Genomic DNA, 21,183 nt, shown 5'->3' on the forward strand with positions numbered 1-21,183 from the left:
AAAAAATGTTTTTTTAAGTATAATTCGAGAAAAACAGGGAATCAGAGCTCTTTGGAGAAACAGCCAATCCCAGGGCTGGAGCAGGGTCTGAGACATCTGGAGGTGCCAGAAAGGAAGAAGTGACTTGAAAATCTGCGGTCAGAGGAGGGCATAGGAGCCAACTCAAAGGAGCTCCAAAAAGCAAATCTCAATCTGAGCAACAAAATAACACATACCCATGAGTCCATATTAATATCAGTAACTAAACAATAAATGGAGAGGAGAAAGTGGCTTCTTTCAGTAGAATTCCATTAATATCTATAAACAAAATGATTATCTTTAAAAAAATCACTTCTCAAATACCACAGTAATAACTGTTTCATGCAAGTCTCAACAATGGATGTAAATTAATAGATGCAAGTATAATAAATAGGATATTCACTGGACTCTCCCCTAAATATACTTATTGATCCCGAAAAGGAGGAGAGTATCTTTGCAGGAAGCCAGGCAGATGTCACCTTGACCTGAGATTCAAGTCAACACCAAAAGCAGGACATTCCGACATCACAGGCCACATGGTAGGGCAGGGCAGCACTTTTGTGGGATTCTTGCCCAAAGTGCAAACCTCAGATCTTATCGTAGGACAGGATCAGATCCGAGGTGAGGGATTTTCTCAAGAGTCAATGTCAGTACTCTTCACAGGTGTCAAGGCTGTGACAGACAGACTGTGGGACTGTCCCAGATGGAAGGAGACTGGGGGTGGGGGGTAGGCGGGGAGGTAAGGGTGGCGACTGAATGTAGGTGGGATTCCAGGCAGATCCTGGGCAGAAAAGGGACATGAGTGGACAACTGAAATCATGGGAAGACCGTCCACAGACTGTTAAGAGCATCGAGTATCAGGGTGAACACACTGTGATACCTGGACCCTGTTTTATGTGAGATGCTAACACGTGAGGAAAGGCTTCTCGGGCGGCTCTGTGGTAAAGAATCCACTTGCCAAGCAAGGCAGGAGGTACGGGAAATCCCATGGAGAAAGGAGCCTGTGGGCGACAGTCCATGGGGGCACAAAGAGTCGGACACGACTGAGCAACTGAACAACATCTGGGGAAAGGCATATGGGAATTCTTTGCACTTAACTATTTTTGGAAACTTTTTGAAGTCTGAAATGGTTTCAAAGTGAAAAAATGGTTAAAAACATTTAAATTGGAAACTTCCCTGGCAGTTCAGTGGTTAAAGACTGAGCTTCCAATGCAGGGGGTGCAGGTTAGATCGCTGGTCGGTGAACTGAGATCCCACGTGCTGTGCGATACAGCCAAAAAAAAATTCAAAACACGAAGCAGACGGTGATGATGACGTTCCACACTGTGACAGGAGTTTACAGGCATGTGTGTGTCTAATATCAGCAAATGAGCACTCAAGAATTGTGAATTTCGTTTAAATTTTTACTTAAAAAAAAAAAAAACATACTACTAGTCAGTTGCTAAGTTGTGTCTAACTATGACCCCATGGACTATAGCCAGTCTCCTCTGTCAATGAAATTCTCCAGGCAAGAATACTGGAGTGGGTTGCCACTTCCTTCTCCAGGGGATCTTGCCGACCTAGGCATCGAACCCGCGTCTCCTGCGCTGGCAGGCAGATTCTTTACCACCAAGTCGCCTGGGAAGCCACAAAACAGACTGAACTCTAGTAACTAATAGGCACTTTGGGGCGAGTATACAGATGCCTGCAATCTACTTTGAAATGTAGAGGAGGGTGTGGGGACAGAGGGCAGTGACATGTGGACAGGGGGAGGCGTCACAAAGCAAGGGGTTAAATGCCAGCGGTGGAACCTTGGTTGCAGGCACGTGGGATTCACTGTAAAATACTTCCTGTGTTGTAGTTCATTTGAAAATTTTCATTGGAGGAGTTTAGAAAGGTCTGGTGGGAGGATGGGCTTGAGATCAAAATTGGGCCTCAGAGACGGGGAAGAGCAGGCAGAACCACCGAGTCACCTCCCTGGGCAGGGATGAGCCTAAAGGTCTGCCCTCTACGTGGAGGAAGTCGGTTAACCAGGCCCTGCCCTCCCCATCAGGAGGGACCAACCCTCTCTGCAGGGCCGGAGCATCCGAAAACTCCCAGCACCCTGTTTCTGCTGCCCACTCTGCCACGTTAACAGCCACCAAGGCGCCCCCAATCACGTGTCCAAACTCTCTTCTCGGCCAATCAGAGCTGGGCTTTTAAACCTCTTCCAAGCGGTGCTCTAACTCTTTCCGGAGGGGTCCTTGTGGAAACAAACTTGTGTCAGAAACCTAGCTATTCAAAAAATAAAATCTGTTTTGTGTTCAAATTGGGGTACCAAAGACAGAAAGGAGGATGGTCTGACAATGGTGATCCTGATATACCTGTGAATCCACAAAACTCACGAATCATAAAATCCCTTTTTGCTCTCCTCGGATACACAGGTAAGTCATCAAAGATAAATAAGGACAAAGATGTAACACCAGTGCCCCTCCCCACTGAAGAGAATACCTGCCCGGGAGCAAAATTTTTAGAAACTGGAAAGAATTATGTATTTTTAAATGGGTGAAACATTTCTAACGTTCATCAACAGAAATGGAAATCAGGATGTGTGATTACAAGCATGCATGGGTGAGCAATGTAAGGGGAGAGACACCGGCCTTCATCTCGTCCCCATCCCCTCCTGCTGCAGCCACGACCCACACACAGAGGCCCCAAGGAGTAAGCTCTGGGAAGGACGGGGCTGGGGAAAGAGGGCTTCCAGAAGGCGCAAGAGCTCACGGCAGATCAGGTTCCTCTGATCTTCTGGTTTTGTTTTTGGCCAGAAGAGGCCACACAGCTAATCTCAACCTTCCCTGCCCCAGGCTGACGCCGGCGTCAGCAGCCGAAGTCCACCCCACGCCCTCTCCTCTCTGAATCAAGGGTTTACAGAAAGACAAGTGCTTCCTGCCCTACGCGCTCCCACTTGACTGTTATACACACAATGGAAAAGGGACCCCAAGAAATATCCCCCATCCCGGCATGTTTAATACGAAAAAGGATAAGCTTTTCAGTAAAGACACCTGCTTATCTGCAGGGCTTCCCTGGTGGTTCAGCAGTAAACAATCTGCCTGCAATTCAGGAGCCACAGGAAATGCGCGTTCGATGCCTGGGTCAGGAAATTCCCCTGGAGGAGGAAATGGCAACCCACTCCAGTATTCCTGCCTGGAAAATCCCAGAGACGGAGGAGAATGGAGGGCTACAATCCATGAGATTGCAGAGAGTCAGACACGACTGAAGTGACTTAGCCCGTATCTGCAAGGTGCACCAGGTCTCTATCACCCAACACGCACTGGACAGAGCAGATTTCTCCCTTGAGCAGCGCTCCAGGTCCTCATGGTGCTCCACCGGCAGCTCCACGGCTGAGGGTCAGCCTTTAACACAACTTTACCACAGCTAAGCGTTGTCACCGCAGTCCTCACACCCAGCCACAATCACTTGCTCATCCGAGGAAGGGACTTGACAGTATTTGCTTCAAAGGAGCACAGCTCTGACTACCCAAGAACTAAGGGACCTGCCTGCAAGAGCTGGGGGCAGCAAGACGCGCCCCACACCCCCCAGGGTCTTCTTCAGGAGGCCACTCGTTCCACAGCTCAGCTGAGGGGTGGGTGGGAGCCGGAGGGGAGGCAGGGCTGGGGGAGCCAAGCGGCTCACTCAGGTTTCTCCTCGGAGGAAATGGGCATTTATGTGGGTGGGAAGGCGTGGTGATGAGCTGACAGCAGCAAGTTTTTGCCCCTGGCAGTGTCCTGCAGCTTGAAAAACCTGTTGGGACAGCCCTGGCTGTGGCTATGTTACAAGATCTGCTCATTCAGGAGCCAAGTTCAGAGCAGAGGCGGTTTCCCACGCATGTTACCATGAGGCCGTGGTGCTCCCCTAGGACTGGTCCTGAGACCCTGACTCATCCAGGCTGGTTACGTCTGGGTCCAGTGGAAGGAGTGCATCGCAAGTCCTCAGGGACTCACTTCTGGGTCCTCAGATGAGTCCCTGTGCTCCTCTGCTAAGCAAGCCACAGCCTAAGTGTAACTAGAGTCGTCTGACTGACACCATGCCTTCTGGTGGGTGGAGAACGGCGCTCCTCCATCCACTCTGGGGGCTCGGCCCAGGGGCGGGGAGTGTCCTACACAGACCCCACCCCCCAGGAGCAAGGGTTCTGCACCCTGGGTTCTGACAAGCATGCTGGGATTACAGCAGATTTCTACAGATGATACTGGGCTTCCCTGGCAGCTCAGTGGTAAAGAACCTGCCTGCCAATGCAGGAGAAACAGGTTCGATCCCTGGATTGGGAACATCCCCTGGAGGAGGAAAGGGCAACCAGTATTCTTGCTTGGAGAATCCTATGGACAGAGGAGCCTGACGGGCTACAGGCCATGGGGTCGCAAAGAGTCGGACACACTGAGTGACCAAACCACGCTACATACAACATCGTCTGTTAAAAGCAGTGCTGGTCTGCTCGTGATCGTGGCGGGTGGGGGGCAGCGTACCTGGGGCATGGGAGCGCAGAGACCACTAACATGGGAGCAGGTAAGACGGGGGAGTTGCCACTTCAAGACCAAGGAGCAGGGACCTGCCGTGGAAAACTCGCCCTCGCTCAGTCAGAACAATCTTATTCTGTGAATCCAGCTCCTTGGCAGGAAAAAGGCATCTGTGCAGAGTTCGTAACCACAGGGATGGGCAAAGGAAGGTGGCGGGGGGTGGGCAGCCCTGCATTGCAGAAGAGCCCAGTCAACAAACATTAACACTCTGAGAGGCAATTGGATACCTCCCACAAGTTGAGGATTTAGCTAAATTGTCTGTACATAAAAGCTATTGTTTACAGAATCTTAAGATCTCAGTAGGATCACAAATATTCTTGGCCAGATTAGCACAAACCTCAAACTGCCCACCACTGCCAGCTGGTAGCTGTGGGCAGCCTCAGAGGAGGGGGCGGGGTGCCCTCCTGCAGCTCTGTCTTTCACAAGCTCCAGAGCCTGTGAGGTCATGGACCTGGTGGTCCCCCTGCTGGGCCCCTCAGCACATGCTACATGGGCTGATAGACAGGCTGAGAGAGAAATAACAGGAGAGAAAGCACACGCGCCTTTGAACCAACCTCCCACACGGCCACGTCACAGCCGCGAAGCCCTTGAGCGGCAGACGCTGGCCGATCAGTTGCTAGGTAAACACTCTGACAGTAACCCACATGCGTATCTGCCACTCCCTGCACTGTTTCCAGGCCCAAATACCCCACCAACAGAAGATAATATAAAGTTTGACTCACTTATCGTCTTTCTCATAGATATTTAGTCCAAGGGCATCAACGCCGAGCCAAAGGTCTGTTCCTTTCTTATTTTTTATCTCAAAATAGTTGATCCCGTACATTTCCAGGTCCTGGGCGATCTTCAGGTATTCCAGCATGGCGCTGTCCCTACGTGGGGAGAGCGGACACGGGCGTGAGCCGCATGCGGCTATTACACCAGCGCCTCCACCGCGGCCCCTCTGCCAGCCTGTGACCCGAGCAGACCCCCAGCCGTCCTGGACACCGACCGCTGACACCCTTCACATGTTAGCAAAGGACTGAACTGGATCACGCTGGTTCCTCTGGACGCAGAGGACGTCCCTGTAAAACCTCGTCGCTGGGCATGATCTTGTCTCCTGGCCGCCCACGTGATGCCTCAGGGGGCCCCAGGAGCTTGCCCCGCCTCTGCCCTCCCCGATCCACCTCACTAGGAGCACAGAAGATGCTTGCATCAGAGAGGAAAGGCCGAGGACACACGGTCTCCGAGGCCCAAACTGCCCATGAACTGCAGTGGCCAGGACATCATTAGAGCTGCTGCCAGTGCCTGAAAGGACGACGACAGGACAGACGTCCCACACGCCCCTCTGGTGCTTCTTTAATAACAAGTGTTTCTCTCTCGGGATCTTTTTCAACACTGACACCCTTTTAAAGACAACCACCTTATGGACCTTGAATGAAACAGCGCGCCTGATGGTCTGTGAATAACGCTCTGGCCCCCAGGATGAAATTGAAGCATCTCAGACACAAGTTTTTCTTTCCTTGAACACCTGGCTTTAAGAAGAAACCTCACTGGCAGCTTGTTACACCTTCCCTGCCAGGAACCAGCCACCAGCGGCTCCGAGCGGGTCACCGAGTCCCCTGAAGGACCCTAACCAGAGTCTCCCCTGAGAGGACAGAGCCCAGCCTGGCACTCACTTGAGCATCCCGCGGTGTTCTGCATGCCACACCTGGATCCGGTCCTCCCACTGGTCCCTGGTGAGCTTGTGCTGGTCCATGACTCTGGGTGGCAAAGGAAGAGGGCACAGGGCCGTCAATCACCCCAAAGGCTGGGAGAGGCAAGTGACCGGCCACGGCCCAGCCTCACCCAAACGGTGACTTCTTTTTTTCTCCCAAATAAAACCATCTACTTCCTAATATGCAACATTTCTGACAATTAACAGAACTGGACAATTAAGAACCTGGAATGAGAAGAGCCTTGTCTTCTGGAAAAATTTTGAAAAGGTATTTTATTCTAAGCAGCCTCTTCTTCCAAAAGGGGTCAATTATGTGACCACTAGTAAATAAAAGAGATTTAATAGGGGCCAACTTATCATCTACCAGGGAGAGCCAAGAAGCCACGTCACGCCTGTGAGGACGGCCCCGCCCTGCTGAGTATCTCTGCCGCAGGCCCCATTCGGGGGTGGGGATCGGGGCCTGGGGGAGCACTGCGCTGCAGCGGGGGCTGTTGACAGAGTCCAGGCCCTGCAGAGAACCCAACCCCCCACCAGCCCTGCTTGCTGACCCTGCTAACCCGCCACCCTCGAGGCCCACCGGCTGACCTCTGGGGGATGAGCCGCTCGGAGCCGAGGTACCCCGCCTTGTGCAGCTCCTTGTTGTAGTCGCCGAACTTGGCCTGCACGGCGTAGGAGCCCAGGAGCACGGCGGTCTCGGGCGGGCAGTAGATCTCGTCGCTGAGGATGCCCTCCTTCACTTGCAGGAAGAAGAGCTTCTGCGTGATGTCCTGGATGAGCTCCTCGGCCACGTCCTCGGGGTAGAACTTGGCCCGGAACTTGAACTGCAGCGGGCTCTCCTTCCTGACCTCCTGGGCGGACACCTGGGTGGGTGGAAGCCAGACCCTCATTACAAGGTCCACCCACAGACAGAGACCCGCCAGCCCGGCACAAGCTGAACCACTGGCTCAAAGGGTCTGGCAGGCCCATTTTCAAAAGGTAATGGTGACTCTGAAAGTCACCTTTTTAGCATGGAAGACAGAAGGCAGGTGAGAATCCTGTGATGCCCTCACAAGAGCCCCAGCCCTGGTTTGCGGGGGGTGGGGAAGGGGGAGCGATGCTGTAACTCCCAGGGCCTGTCCAAGTGACCCGTGAATCTGGCCTCTGTCCATAGGGCCGGGCCAGCCCAGAACCACCGCCTCGCTTTCCGTAATTCTTCACGGCCTCCCCTGCTCTTGCATGCCTCCTACTGCCCTCCTGCCAGGTGCAGTAATACGGGAGGAAAGCAGGACTTGGAGAAAAGGGAGAAACGGTCTGGAGAAAAGACACTTAGCTTACTGCTTTTCTTTGTAATTGTTAATGGAATTATCCAGACTGTAGAGTTGGAAGGAACTCTATCACAGGCCCAAACAAAGCAGTAACAAGACTTACAGAACACTGGATGATTCATGGTTTTTAAGATTAACAGTCTCGTTGGGGAGGAAAAAAAAAACAAAACTAAGGTCAACTAAGCGATTATGCATCACGTACTCCGGTAAGGAGAAAGACCAGGGTCTAATTTCCAGCCACTATCCCCGTTTACCTGAAACCAGCAACCTTTCTGTCTATAAAGACTTTTACACAAATAGAAAGGGACAAAAAACAAAAGACAGAGTTTCAATGTCAACAGAGTAGACCTAACCCAATTAATAGCCTGTAAATAGTTAACTCTGACTTACCTTTTTATCAAGTTTCAACCATGTAGGAAATCCTTTGTTATCCACATACTGGAGGCCAAAGTACCACACTTCCCTAAGGCCGATGGTCTTAACCACCTGTAGGAAAGGGACGGGGGTTGGGCTGTCACGAGGCGCTCTCTGGAGGAGCACTGGCCCGGGAGCCCTGCCACGTGGTGCAGCAGACCCTCCACAAGAGCGAGGCGCTGGCTTCGTCACACCGGGCAGCCTCCCCTACGCTGCCAGTTACCAACAGACACCAACCATTCAGTCCTTTTTGATTTTAGGCCACATGGTGTCTAGGCTCCTAGTTCCCTGACCAGGAATCGAACCTGGGCCCACAGCACTGAAAGTCCCGAGTCCTAACCACTGGACCGCCAGTGAAGTCCTTGAAACACTTGCTTTCATACACGTTTCAGCAGTGTTAGGGATAACAAAGCTTATAATGTCACCCTTACTGCTCTGGCCCCCATCGCAGCTTCCAGAGTAAAGACAGCCCGGTGGGCTGCAGGGGGCACACAGAGACACACGGGGTCACCAGCAAAGGTGTGTGTGCCCCAGGTGTGGCTGCTCCCACCAGGGGTGCCCACGTGCAGAGGCAGCAAGCTTCCAGGGATGAGGGGGTGCTCAGCTTTACATGTGCCGAGACTGACTCCAACCACCCCCAGAAATGTGAAATTCTGATACAGGAAGGGAGAATTCAGCCCTAGGTCATAGGGAGAGTTTCCGTTTCAAATCCTCTCCGGTGCTGGTAAGTCGCTTCAGTCGTGTCCGACTCTGTGTGACCCCATAGACGGCAGCCCACCAGGCTCCCCCGTCCCTGGGACAAATCCTCTCTAGTACTAGGGAAAAAAGTCTCCCGTGGTCGGTCAGAGAGAGAGTCCCACGCTGGTTATTTTTGTGCCTTGAAGCCCAAAAGCAATTTGCTGTGGACACTTGCTGAATATCATCAAAACCGAGTCCTAGGATTTTGCTGTATAAATTCTATGACACGTAATGTTAAGCCTTGGAAAAAAAAAAAAAAAGGTTACCATTCTTCAAACATATGACTTCTATCAAACTTGAAAGAGGACTGTACACACCGCAAGTGACAAATCCGATATCAATACTGAAGTCTGCCCTGAGCCTGCTTCCTCACTGGCTTTGGCAGGAGGGGGCGGATACTTGCTGGAGGCCCCGGCTGTTCACTGCCGGGCCAGGGACAGACCCACTCATCCACTCCCTCCACACACCCAGAAAAGGGGAGGAAGGTCTCTACCCGGGACTCCTCATTGTGAAAGACACAAAGGCTGTGTTGACCCCCATCAGGGCTTACCCCCGAGACTCGGGTGAAGCCCCAGGTCTGGTTTCCATGGTAGCAAGTGCAGGAGGCCGGTTCCCAGATCAGGTTTCCTCCAACCCCCTCACTGCTAGTTTCTAACTCCCCACAAGCCAAACCTCCCTCCACCTCAAGGTCTGGATAGGAAACCTGCCCCGCCTTCCTCTCTGAGCAGCTTCAAGGCTGCCGGAGAAAGCCCCACGTGGCCCAGCCATCCCCGCTCCCTGCCAGCCCTTCCGCTCCATCCACCAACTGCAGCCTTGGCCTGGGTCTGACCCGCGGGAAGCCACGTCCTGTCCACTCAGTGTCCCGGCCCTGCACCTGGCGGAGCCCTTGGGCAGACCTGCTCACTGGTTCAGGGAAATTTGGGGACGATGAAAGGGAGACCCCACCAGACCCCGGTAAGTCACCTCCAGCTTCTACATTTGCCAAAACTCCACTCCAATTTCCAGGTCGGTGCTGGGGTGCGAAGCAGCGCCTGACCACCGGCAAGGCCTCTCAGGAAGGCTGCCAACGGAGCAGGTGGCCGGGAATGCACACACCCAGCCCAGCCCTGTCGCCCTACTGGGCCCTCAGTCCCAGCGCAGAATCTATGGAGCCCGGAAAAGTAGGTCTCGCTCTGCCTAAAGCTCAGGAACTGTTCCATTGAAGAATTATCATGGCCCTCACAGTGGTTCGCTGCTCTTGTTAAAAGGGAGAGGTGCATGCTGGCACCCGAGGGGCTCGGGATGCTGCAGCTGCAGGGAGGGCTGGGAGATGCTAGCCTGGCTCCTCACTGTGCCCTGTTCCCCCGCCCTGCACCAGGTGGCAGGAAACAGCCAGGGGGACTGTGGAGACCCCCGTGGGAGAGGCAGCAGGCAGGGCTCGCAGGTGAGGCCCTGGCTCAGGAAGACTGCATGGGGTCCCTTCTCCTCGGGGACTGTGGACAGGGAGCACCCCTGGGGAGCACGGGTCCCGCTGGCGGTCAGCTCCACCAAGAGGAGCAAGCTGCGGATGGAGGTAATGACTGTGCTCAGCAAACAAAGGGATTCAGATGCTCTTTTCTAACTGGGAACCCTCTGAAGTGCGCAGAGACCAACCTGATCAAAAAGCTGCTTTCCTGTGGTGTTTGGCTGGATGGCAAACTCCAGCTCCGCATCCATGGTGGTCACTCGGACGTTGATCTGAAAAAAAAAAAAAAAAAAAAAAAACACATCACGCTTAACCGGGTGTTCTTGTAGATGTAGCCCAAGTCTTCCACCGAAACCCAAAGGTCCCGAGCAACGCGGCAAGAGTGTTCCTCCTCCACACCCGAACTCATGTCTGTCACCACACACACACATCCAGCCTCCACATCTGAGCTCACGTCTGTCACCACACACACACACACACCCAGCTCTGCACACATATGCAGCTTGGATTCAAACGTGTCCTCGTGGCTTTAAAAAAAGCACACTCACACTTAGGTCTAAGCTGTTTTTCTATAAAGATACTTTGATGACTGTTAATATACTTTGCACACACACACCATCTCACATTCTGACCCCTACCCACAGGTCTGTGAAGCCCCACGGGTGGGGAGCCGCCCCTGGGGAACCCACACCAAGTCTGCAGGTAATAGGAGAGAAGGCTATGTACAGCAACTTGAGAGACCTCAACAGTGAAGGGAGGCGGGCAAATGGCTGAAGACACGCCCAGGAGGACAGAGTGCTGTGCAGGAATCCAAAAGGATAGTTATGAAGGCAGGAAAAACACGGAAGCATTACCAGGACAGGAAGGCTGGGAAAAATGTCATCGAAGCTGCCATACAGTTGGTGGTTTAAAAACATTTACTTACAGGCAATTTTCAAATCTATCACTTGAAAAAACCCAGAACTCGCTAGCATCTGAAAAACATACAAATCTATCTACTTTATATCACAGCCCCGGAGGAAAATTTCACAGCAACTACGGTACTTAAGAAATGTTTGCTTCTCACCATTTTTCAAGTGAAATACAGAAACAGCAGATAGACATATATTCCAAACTCGTCCCACTCAGATGGAAATGTAACAAGGACACAGATTAACTGTATTATTTAGCCTCCTGACGTAAGTTCTGAACCTGGTGAGGCCCTGGCTAGATACATAGACTCGAAGTCGTAAAGACTAATTTTTGTTCACGTAGTTTTTTCCCTAAGGCTCAAAACTGTGACGATGGATACATACATCCAGTCCGTCTTAAAGGGTCTCTGCCCAACATAACATAGAGAAGGGAGGCACAATGCTCCAGGTTTTAAAAAGTTTCCTCTCCAATCTCAAGTCTACACATTCAAGAAATGAAGTTTACTAAGAAGCAAGACTAGGCACATCTTAGAGACTTCAAGTTTATCAAAACATAAAGCCCAAGTTTCTTCCTTTTCCTGACAGCAATATTTTAAAGAAGTCACGAAATGGCTGTTATGAAGCACAAAATAAAGCAAGTCTCTCTCTCTCAATTATGGTTCCAAGGCCACATATGAGAGATGTGAAAAGCAGCCCCAAACGCAAACATTCTGTAACAAATGCAGCTCCGGGTTACACTCAGAAGCCTACCGAGGATGCCACACCTGAGACTACAGTGGGGAGGTGGGCGCTGACCAACGCTGGACCTCACAGGCCTTTCTCTATTATTTACTGACTCAGAGACTGAACGACCAGACGATGTGGGCCCAAAGCTTCTACCCCGGTTGAGATGAATACAAGAGACCAGAGGCTCACACTTCAGACTCTTAACTTCTAAACCTTGATCACCTCTAAATCTGAGGAAGAGAAAAAAAGTCACCTCCTAAGACCAATGCTAATAATTAACATAAAAAAGTGATCACCACACCATGTTTAACCATTTTGCAAACTTATTAACAGGAATTTAGGGGGGAGGGGAAGCTATTTTAAGGTTCTGAGCAGGTTCACATTTGACTCAAAGTTCACACAACTCTTTGAAAAAGCAATAATCTGCAAAATGAATACTTATTACTAAGGTTAAGATGTGACAACCCAGTGATACATAGAAAATGAACTTCTTAAAAATTAAGTGTTATCAGGAGGGTCTGTGCAACCTGCAAAAACTGCCCTTCCCGCCACAGGACTTAAAATCACCCTCAGCAGCTCCGGGACGTGGTGCCAAGTGTCACCTGGCCTGATCTTTCTAGGAACTTTCCCGAGTCCAGCACACTGGTGATCATGCAATCTGGCGCAGGACCTGGAACACAGCCGGCAAGCCGGAGAGGGGGCAAGGCTCTTCTGACCACGGGCCGGGCAGCGGGAAGCAGGCGTCTCCCCACCAGCCCCGTCAGAAGGAACAGCTAACTGGCCCCAGTTCGAATTCAGGGAGGCACTAACACTCTCAGACAACCCCCAAAAGCACAAAGTCAAGGTAACTGTGATCAGTGTATGCATGTTTCACTAACGGCACACAGTCAACCATCTTGAGACCAAGGTTGAGACAGAACTCATGACAGCCAGACACTCATGAACACCACGTGAATGAGCCCAAGCGGCTCTGCAGGACTAGACGTGTGTGTGCTTGATGCGCCCCCAGCCTCCTCACACCCCTCACAGGGGCTGGGGCTTATGCTCCATCAGTAGTGTGTTACTTTACACATCTGTCACAATGCGGAAATACAGTGTGAACTTTCACAGTTTAAAGTGATACGTTTACTCAGAAGATTGGGACCATTCATCTGCATGTTTTGGTCCACTTATCCAGGGTTGTTTTTTTGTTTGTTTGTTTTTTAAAGAAATCGGGCTTTGGCGTCCCAACTCTCCTCTTTATTATCCTGTCCGGTTTCCCTGATATAATCGGTTGTTTTAAGTGTACCTGGAAAAAGCGAGCTCTTGTGTTTGCAGTGGCGCCACGGAAAAACAGTGGGATTACGTGCTTCACATGACAAACGTGAGAACGGTCCCGTGAGAAGCGGAGGTCCAGGGCTTAAATGCATCACCACGCAAACCCAAAAGACTCGCAGACTGGAGAAAACCACCGTGTTTTGCCATCTTTACTGCCTTTCTATTCTCCCCCAGATCACACACTTTTATTAAAGGCGATATTCTCTGAAGGCAGCAAAATCCCATAGGAATGTGCGGTGCGGGTGTGCAGTTAGTCATTTAAAATCTACCCCCAAAAGGGCAGTGTTTTTTCCCAGGCTGAAACCCTTTCTAACATTCTGCTGTGTCTGAAGGGGGCAGCAGTGATAAAAGTTTAATTTTGTCCAGGTACCCTCACCCCTTATATACACACAAAGAACCATGTGGCTGGCGTAGATGATAAATTTAATAATTCATGTTGCTCCTTCAAACGCTACTCCATTTGAAGCTATGGCATGAAGATGCAATTAGATTTCTAAAATGTCAGAACCTAAAGGAACCAGACATAAGCACACTCCACTATCTATATTGGGAATTCGTAAGTGAGTTTCAACATGGGAGTCACATTGGCACTCTACAATAATGAGGTGAACCTAAAGGAACCAGACCTGACCACACTCCACTATGTATAATGGGAATTCATTAGTCAGTTTCAATATGGGAATCACATTAGCACTCTACAATAATGAGACTCTTTTAAACAGTTGTATACTAGGTCAGAATTTTAAAGTAAGATAATGTGTTTTAGGGGCTTCCCAGGTGGCTCAGTGGTAAAGAATCTGCCTGCCAATGCAGGAGACACAGGAGAACTGGGTTTGAGTCCCTAGGTGGGGAAGATCCCCTGGAGGAGGAAATGGCAACCCACTCCAGCATTCTTGTCTGGAGAATCCCATGGGCAGAGGAGCCTAATGGGCTACGGTTCACAGGGTGCAAAGACGTGAACAGGGCTGAGCACTCACGCACCTTGGCTCCTCCTCTGGCAAGGCACGCAGAGGGGTGGTAAATTCACATGAAAATCACGAAAATCACGAGCCGGCTGGGAGACTGTTTTCACGGACAAAGGAGAAGCTCACACCTGTTTTCACATGCGCAAAGAGGGGGATGCTCCTCTCCAACCAGACACACGATACAGTACAGGTTCTGTTGCTCCAATGCAACTGACAACTCTTTTCCCAATAAGGAATTAAAGGTGTTAAACCCCAATCTGAAACCTGCCGTCCCCTTGGCTCATTCTGTCCAGCAGATGGGCACTCGAACACCAGGCAGGCGGACAGCCGGACCTGCCTCCGAGCCCAGGCCTCCTCCCGCCCCGGCCCCCGCGGTCCCAGCCCCCAGTGTGGGGGAGGCATTCCCAGCTCAGTGGGCCATAAAATGAAGACTTATCTGTAAGGATCTTCCAACTCTGCATTCTACAGCTTAACGACAGGAGTGGCTTTCGACACTGCACCATCCACCCCGTGGCTGGCACTTTCTGCACAACTAACTGAACCTCGAGAGAGGGGAAAAGGCCTGGGGGTGGGGAGGCAGTATTCTGAGGTCGCGCAGCCTGAGGCTCTCGGTTTCTGATTTTTTTGTTTAGTTAATCAAAAGGCTTTGAGAGTATACGGTATTCATGCAAATTGTGAAATTCCAGGACAGTACTTTGGAAAACATGATTTTTGAGCCTTCTCAGTGTAATTTTATCAAAGTGGTATCTAAAATGCCTTCTAAGAGTCTGAGATACGGAAGAGAGTTGACCATAAAATACTATTATTTTACTCGTAACCCATATATGTGTAAGCTGAATTTCTGGCTGTCAAATTACCCCCCTCACTAATCTCTCCTCACTTTAGTAAGGAAATCTAGTCTTGCAATTTTTCATTTGAGAAATGTCTACTTCCTCCTGAACTACTTTAAACTCGGTGTAAGAAAGATAACCTCTCCAGCCACACTTTTTACAAAATAAATTCACACCGTACTGAAGACCAAGACAGGAAGGAGAATTTCAAGACCAGATCTTTCACAAACAAGCAGCTGCTTTACATCTTAATAGACCAACCCAGTTCAGGTGATTTAGAAGCCAGAATACTGCAGGGGAAACAAGTTTGCAGTGATTTTACTATATACCTGGAATCAGGAAACCCACTGAGAAAGGGAAATTCAAATAGTAACATTTGAATGTTTGGACTGCAGGCAGTGGACTCGGCAATAACAGATTAATCCGTATATTATCACACCTGCATTTACTCAAAATTAGTGTGAGCACAACTATCTAAGCACCACCAAGATTACGCCGAGGGCCTGACCTTTCTTAATCATTTAAAATGTCAGCGGCTGTTTTCAACATCCCCGCCCTCTTTCAAAGTGCCACTTCAGCAGCTTCCACAGTTTTCAAATATTTGGATAAGAGCCTTCAAATGCTTAGAAAGGCTCTGACAGGAAGTTGTCTGGTAAAATTTCTCCCACAAATGGGAGAACGAAAGCCCGAGAGCGTGAGGAGGAAAAAAAGTTTTACAACTGAAACGAACTGTAAAATCTCCTTCAGGTGCTATTTTGGTTCACGTACTGAATAATTACTGAGATGATACTGTATTTTGGTTTTTCATCCTTGAATCATTAGTCTACAACAGCTTTGTTAGAATATAACTTACATCCCATAAAACTCACCATTTAAAATGTGCACTTCGGTGGTTTTTACTAACTTCTCAGAGTTATGCAACCAACCCCACTAATTTTAGAAACATTTCATCACCCCAGAAAGAAATCCCATGCCCACTAGCAGTCACTCCCATTACGCCTTCCTCCCAGCCCTGGCAACCAAGAATCTACTTTCTGTCTCCACAGACTTCTCTATTTTGGACACTTTACAGAAACAGAATCATTTTACCACGTGGTCCTTGGGGTCTTGCTTTTGTCACTTCATGTTTTCAAGACTTATCCGTTGGATCATGTATGAGCACTCCCCCTTTTTCACTACCAAGTAATATTCCGCTACCTGGATCCCTTTTGTCTGTCTATTCACTGCTGGTGGATATTTTGGGTTGCAGACCTTCCTTATTACTTGCCATGTTCTTTGGTGATGATATATATGAAACAGCTGGAAAACAGGTCATTTGAACTAGACAGTACTTTGGCCACCTCATGCAGAGAGCTGACTCATCGGAAAAGACCCTGATGCTGGGAGGGATTGGGGGCAGGAGAAGGGGACGACAGAGGATGAGATGGCTGGATGGCATCACTGACTTGATGGACATGAGTCTGAGTGAACTCCGGGAGTTGGTGATGGACAGGGAGGCCTGGTGTGCTGCAGTTCATGGGGTCGCAAAGAGTCGGATAAGACTGAGCGACTGATCTGATCTGATTTGATCTGATGGTCAATGTGGTATTCAAATGGATAAAAAAAAATTTAGGGGTGAAGATGAAAGAAAATGCATTTTTTAAACCAAAATGCAATTTAAGTGTGCTGCTGCTGCTAAGTCGCTTCAGTCGTACTGTGTCATTTAAGCTGTAAATAAAAATACGCTGTGTTCTCAGGAAGAAGGTGCCAGCTTGCCAAACAAAGCACTGACTCCTGCCCGCCCCGAGGTGCCCTGGCGCTGGAGGCCACAAGGCCTATGAGGCCCTTCCCTGTACAGACCAGGAGCAGGTGGGCAGAGGGAGCAGCCCTCCCATGGGCTGAAGGGAGAACCCAGGCTCTCTTGTTCAGGGGTATCCCAAGCAACTCAAGTTCTTTCTCTGAATTTTAAGCAGCAACAGAGTCTTGTTTTGCACTTAACTCCGATGGTGTGGAGCACACCATCGCCAGCATTCAATGAAGTGCCCAAAATCTTTTTTTATCTCAACCTTAACTACCTCTGTGTTTTTCAACACTACCTCTGTGTTTTCCTTTCGTGGAGTCACCCCCTAAACCCTTCCGGGGCCCGTTTGCTGAGGCCACACCAGGCCTGCTTCCTGGGCACAGAGGAGGCAGGAGCAGCCACGCCTTATAGGCTGCTCCCCCCGGGCCCCCATGCTCCACCAGGGGTTCTCGAACTTGAATGCACCGCAGAGTTAACCTGGAGAGCTTGTTGAAACAGCTTCCTGGGCCCCGGGCCCAGAGGTGCTGACTCAGGAGGCTGGGTGGGCCCCGCTCTTCCCCGCTCACAAGAGAGGCCACACCCAGGCAACCCAGCTGGGGAAAGAGGCCTGGCTAGCACTCTGAACATGCAGGAGCCACAGCTTCTTTTGGCAAGATTAATGGCTCCCCCCACCCCAGTTTTGTTTCCTTTTAACTTTTGTTGCTGGGGAGGATGTGGACCACTTTCAAAAGTCTTCACTGAATTTGTTACAACATTGCTTCTGCTCTGCGCCCTGGGCTCTTGGCCCTGAGCACCTGGGATCCATCTCCTCCCACCCGGCACCCCCAACACACACACTGGAAGTGTCACCCACTGGTTGGCCAGAGAAGCCCCCAAGGTTAATGTACTGACGGCTACTGCTGATCCTCCACCACAGGAAAGTACTCTTGACTAGGCTTCAGTTCCGGAGAAGGCGATGGCACCCCACTCCAGCACTCTTGCCTGGAAAATCCCATGGACGGAGGAGCCTGGTAGGCTCCAGTCCATGGGGCCGCGAAGAGCTGGACACGACTGAGCGACTTCACTTTCACACATTGGAGAAGGCAATGGCAACCCACTCCAGTGTTCTTGCCTGGAGAGTCCCAGGGACGGGGAAGCCTGGTGGGCTGCTGTCTATGGGGCCGCACAGAGTCGGACACGACTGAAGCGACTTAGCAGCAGCAGCAGCAGGCTCTCGTTCAGTACTAGACCTGAACTCACACAGACAGGTTTTCTTAATGAGATGTCTCCACAGAGGAATCCCTGTTTTAGTCCTCTTTGCAGCCTGATCTCCTTTAAGATAAAAATCAATCTCCATGAACAATACTCCAACTCAGTTAAGTCCCAGCGTTAGCTATGACACACAGTGGTCATTTACAAATGCTGGCTAACAGATAACTACCCTCTGTAAATCATTACCATGAGCTCAGCAAACCTGATTAAGGAATCAGCTGAGTGTAGAAACGCAGACCTGTGAATTCAGCCAACTTAGAAAGCAAAGTCGGAAAGCCCCAAAGGCCAAGTGATCTTTCGTTGTTTAGCTCCTCTCGGGCCACATCACTCATCCTCCTCACATGGTCTTGGCAATGGCTGATACGTTACAGACAACTTTGTTTCTATAAAATGAAGTGGCTGTCTTAGATGTTCAGTGCTGCCCCCAGTAACACTGTTTATTATAAACAAAATTCTACAAAATAGTTGCCATTAAAAATCTGATGACCATACTTTACATCGCTACAGTTTCTAATAAGCATATAGTTTTTTTAGAAGTGTCTAGTGTTCTGTTCATGAAAGGCAGTTGAGAAAACGCCTGTGTGGTACACCATTCTTGTAAGCATAGAGAGGTCAAAACAAAAACCAGTATGTCAAAAAAATGAAAACACTGTACAGAGAGAAGACGAGTAAATAGAAATGTGGCCTTAAAACACATTTTTCATTAAATGGAGTAATGTCCACAGTAAACTGATACTGACCATAGTGGCAAAGACATCAACTACGCTGTCAGTCAAGAGGGAGGCAGGGGTGGCTCTAAAATGCTGCCACCAACAGCAGTGGCTACAAGTCACCTTGCACCTGAAGGCAAGCTGGATTCACAGCAATTCCAGAGGCACGCGTGTAAGCTCGAGCTCTTAACACCCGACTTCATGTGGTTTACTGACCTTTAGAGAAGGTGGGAAGAACGGCTGACTACATCTTACTAATAATATAACCCTATGGCAAACCTGACCACCAATGGATGATAATTTTTATTATTACTCCTTCCTTTCATGCTCCTCTGTATCTTAAGTTTTAAACTCAAGATAAAGTATGTGTGTGTGCTTGTGCCCAGTCATGTCAGACTCTTTCAACCCCATGAACTGCAGCCCACCAGGCTCCTCTACCCATGGAATTTTCCAGGCAAGAATCCTGGAGTGGGTTGCCATTTCCTTCTCCAGGGGATCTTCCAGACCCAGGGACCGAACCCGTCTCTTGCATCTCCTGCGTTGCCAGGTGGATTCTTTAGCACTGTGCCACTTGTACCCAATCGTTATCTCCTGTCTTCTTTTTCAAGGTTAAAGAAGAAAAAGAATCCGGGTGAAGAAACTGGCTGGTTAGGCTTAGGAAAACTTTCCAGATGCCAAAGAAAACTGGCCCTCTAGCTCCACAAATCTTGTAGAACAAAAAATCTATGGAATTCATCAGAACACAAACTGCCAGGCAATGCAGTAAGAATTCCACACACCATCAACTGGTCTGAAGCACAACAACCCAGCTGAGACACATGGGTAAGACAGACACAAACTCGCATTCTATTAAACTTTCCGTAAAACTGTACAAAACCAGGATAATATAGCAGCCTCTTATTGCCCAGTAATAGGAATAATAAAACCATCAAACGTTAGGGCTACAAGAGTCCACTCGTGACAACTCCTGACGAGGTCAAAGTGCTGGCCTCGCTTCCTGAGTCACGGATAGGCGCTATTCCTGGGACTACAAGGACAGGGGGATGCCTGCGTTGGTTTCCCCTGGTCTCCTGGCGTCCATCAGGGAGTTCTAGATGACTGCATCCCTGTGATAATGGTCATTCCTCCAGCAGGAAGTTCTATATTCAGACTGAGACTGACAGTAAGAAAGACTCCAAGTTCCCTGTAGGTAGTATCTGTCAAGAAACTGAATTTAACCCAGCACAATCGAGCACCTCAGGCAAAGCCATCATCCTTCTGGATGCCAACGGCCCTGCCCTCCCCGCCCACTTCTCCATGCCAAGAACCCGCCTGCCAATTCAGGAGAGGTAAGAGACGTGGGTTCGATCCCGAGGTCGGGAAGATCCCCTGGAGGAGGGCATGGCAACCCACTTCAGTATTCTTGCCTGGAGAATCCTATGGACAGAGGACCCTGGTGGGCTACAGTCCATAGGGACACGACTGAAGCGAATTAGCACACGCACGTAGACTGATGAAAAGTCAAGTCAGATCTAGAGAGTTCAATGTCAAATAAGCCAATGCGACTCTATTACAAACCAAGCAGCAATAGGTAGAGTTTCTTGGTTCCCATCTTCAGAGAGTCAGGATGCCCTGGGGTGGGCATCTGCCTTATGTTACAGAGACTTCGTATCACTTTAAGGAGTATTGGGAACTTAGAGTGGATCATGAAAACCCACACTACATACCTCTCATTTCCAAACTGCTCTCCTCCACCACCTTTAGGCTAAGCTTACAGGGAAAAAGCTAAATTCTTAACATGCTGTGGATAATAACAGGGCAGAGTGAAACGTGAAAGCTGGGTCTTGGAATTTCCCTATAACTTCTGTTTCAGATATCTACATTATGCCATATTTTAGATCCTATTTATGTTACAAAAATATATGTTCTAAGTAGAACAGTTAGAATAGGGAGGAAAGAAAAGTGAAAGCCACTCAATCATGTACGACTCTTTATGACCCCATGGACTGTACAGTCCATGGAATTTTCTAGGCCAGAATACTGGAGTGGGTAGCCCTTCCTTTCTCCACGGGATCTTCCCAACTCAGGGATCGAACTCAGGTCTCCCGCACTGCAGTTGGATTCTTTACCAGCTGAGCCACCAGAAGCCCAAGAATACTGGAGCGGGTAGCCTATCCCTTCTCCAGGGGATCTCCCCTGGCCCAGGAATCGAACCAGGGTCTCCTGCATTGCAGGCGGATTCTTTACCAACTGAGCTATCAAAGAAACCACAGAATAGGAAGGAGGAATAACTATTTCATAGGATGACTCTAAATGGGTATTTAGGTAAAAGTTAGCCTGAATACCTTCTTTCAAAGGTTGAGAAACTGAGGCCTATAAATTTCCTTACCTATTAAAAATATTTATAGTTGTATAGCTCTTAAAATGTTAGTCCTAAAGCTGTATCTTCATTGATTTTAAAATTTTGAAGTTTGTTATTTCCAAATTCCAGAGTGTACAGTCTGTAAAGTACATGGATAGATGATACAGACAGGAAAAAAGAGCTCAGATCTACTAATACCCATTGTATAATTT

The 21,183-nt window shown here is 49.5% G+C and overlaps 1 protein-coding gene across 2 annotated transcripts in view; it reads right to left on the reverse strand.

Annotated features, from left to right (window-relative positions):
* EZR (ezrin) overlaps positions 1–21,183 on the reverse strand; it is a 45,902-nt gene that overhangs the window by 11,058 nt on the left and 13,661 nt on the right. For both annotated transcript variants that reach the window (XM_086318582.1, XM_086318584.1), the window contains exons 3-7: positions 10,329–10,412; positions 7,935–8,030; positions 6,826–7,100; positions 6,203–6,286; positions 5,270–5,416 (exon numbers count right to left, since the gene is read on the reverse strand). In XM_086318582.1, the coding sequence (XP_086174708.1) occupies positions 5,270–5,416; positions 6,203–6,286; positions 6,826–7,100; positions 7,935–8,030; positions 10,329–10,412 (686 nt within the window). The remainder of the gene's footprint in view (positions 1–5,269; positions 5,417–6,202; positions 6,287–6,825; positions 7,101–7,934; positions 8,031–10,328; positions 10,413–21,183) is intronic.

This window comes from Bos grunniens, chromosome 9 (assembly GCF_055505025.1).
Source record: "Bos grunniens cultivar Pamir isolate PY7600 chromosome 9, Bosgru_T2T1.0, whole genome shotgun sequence".
NCBI classification, from domain to species: domain Eukaryota; kingdom Metazoa; phylum Chordata; class Mammalia; order Artiodactyla; family Bovidae; genus Bos; species Bos grunniens.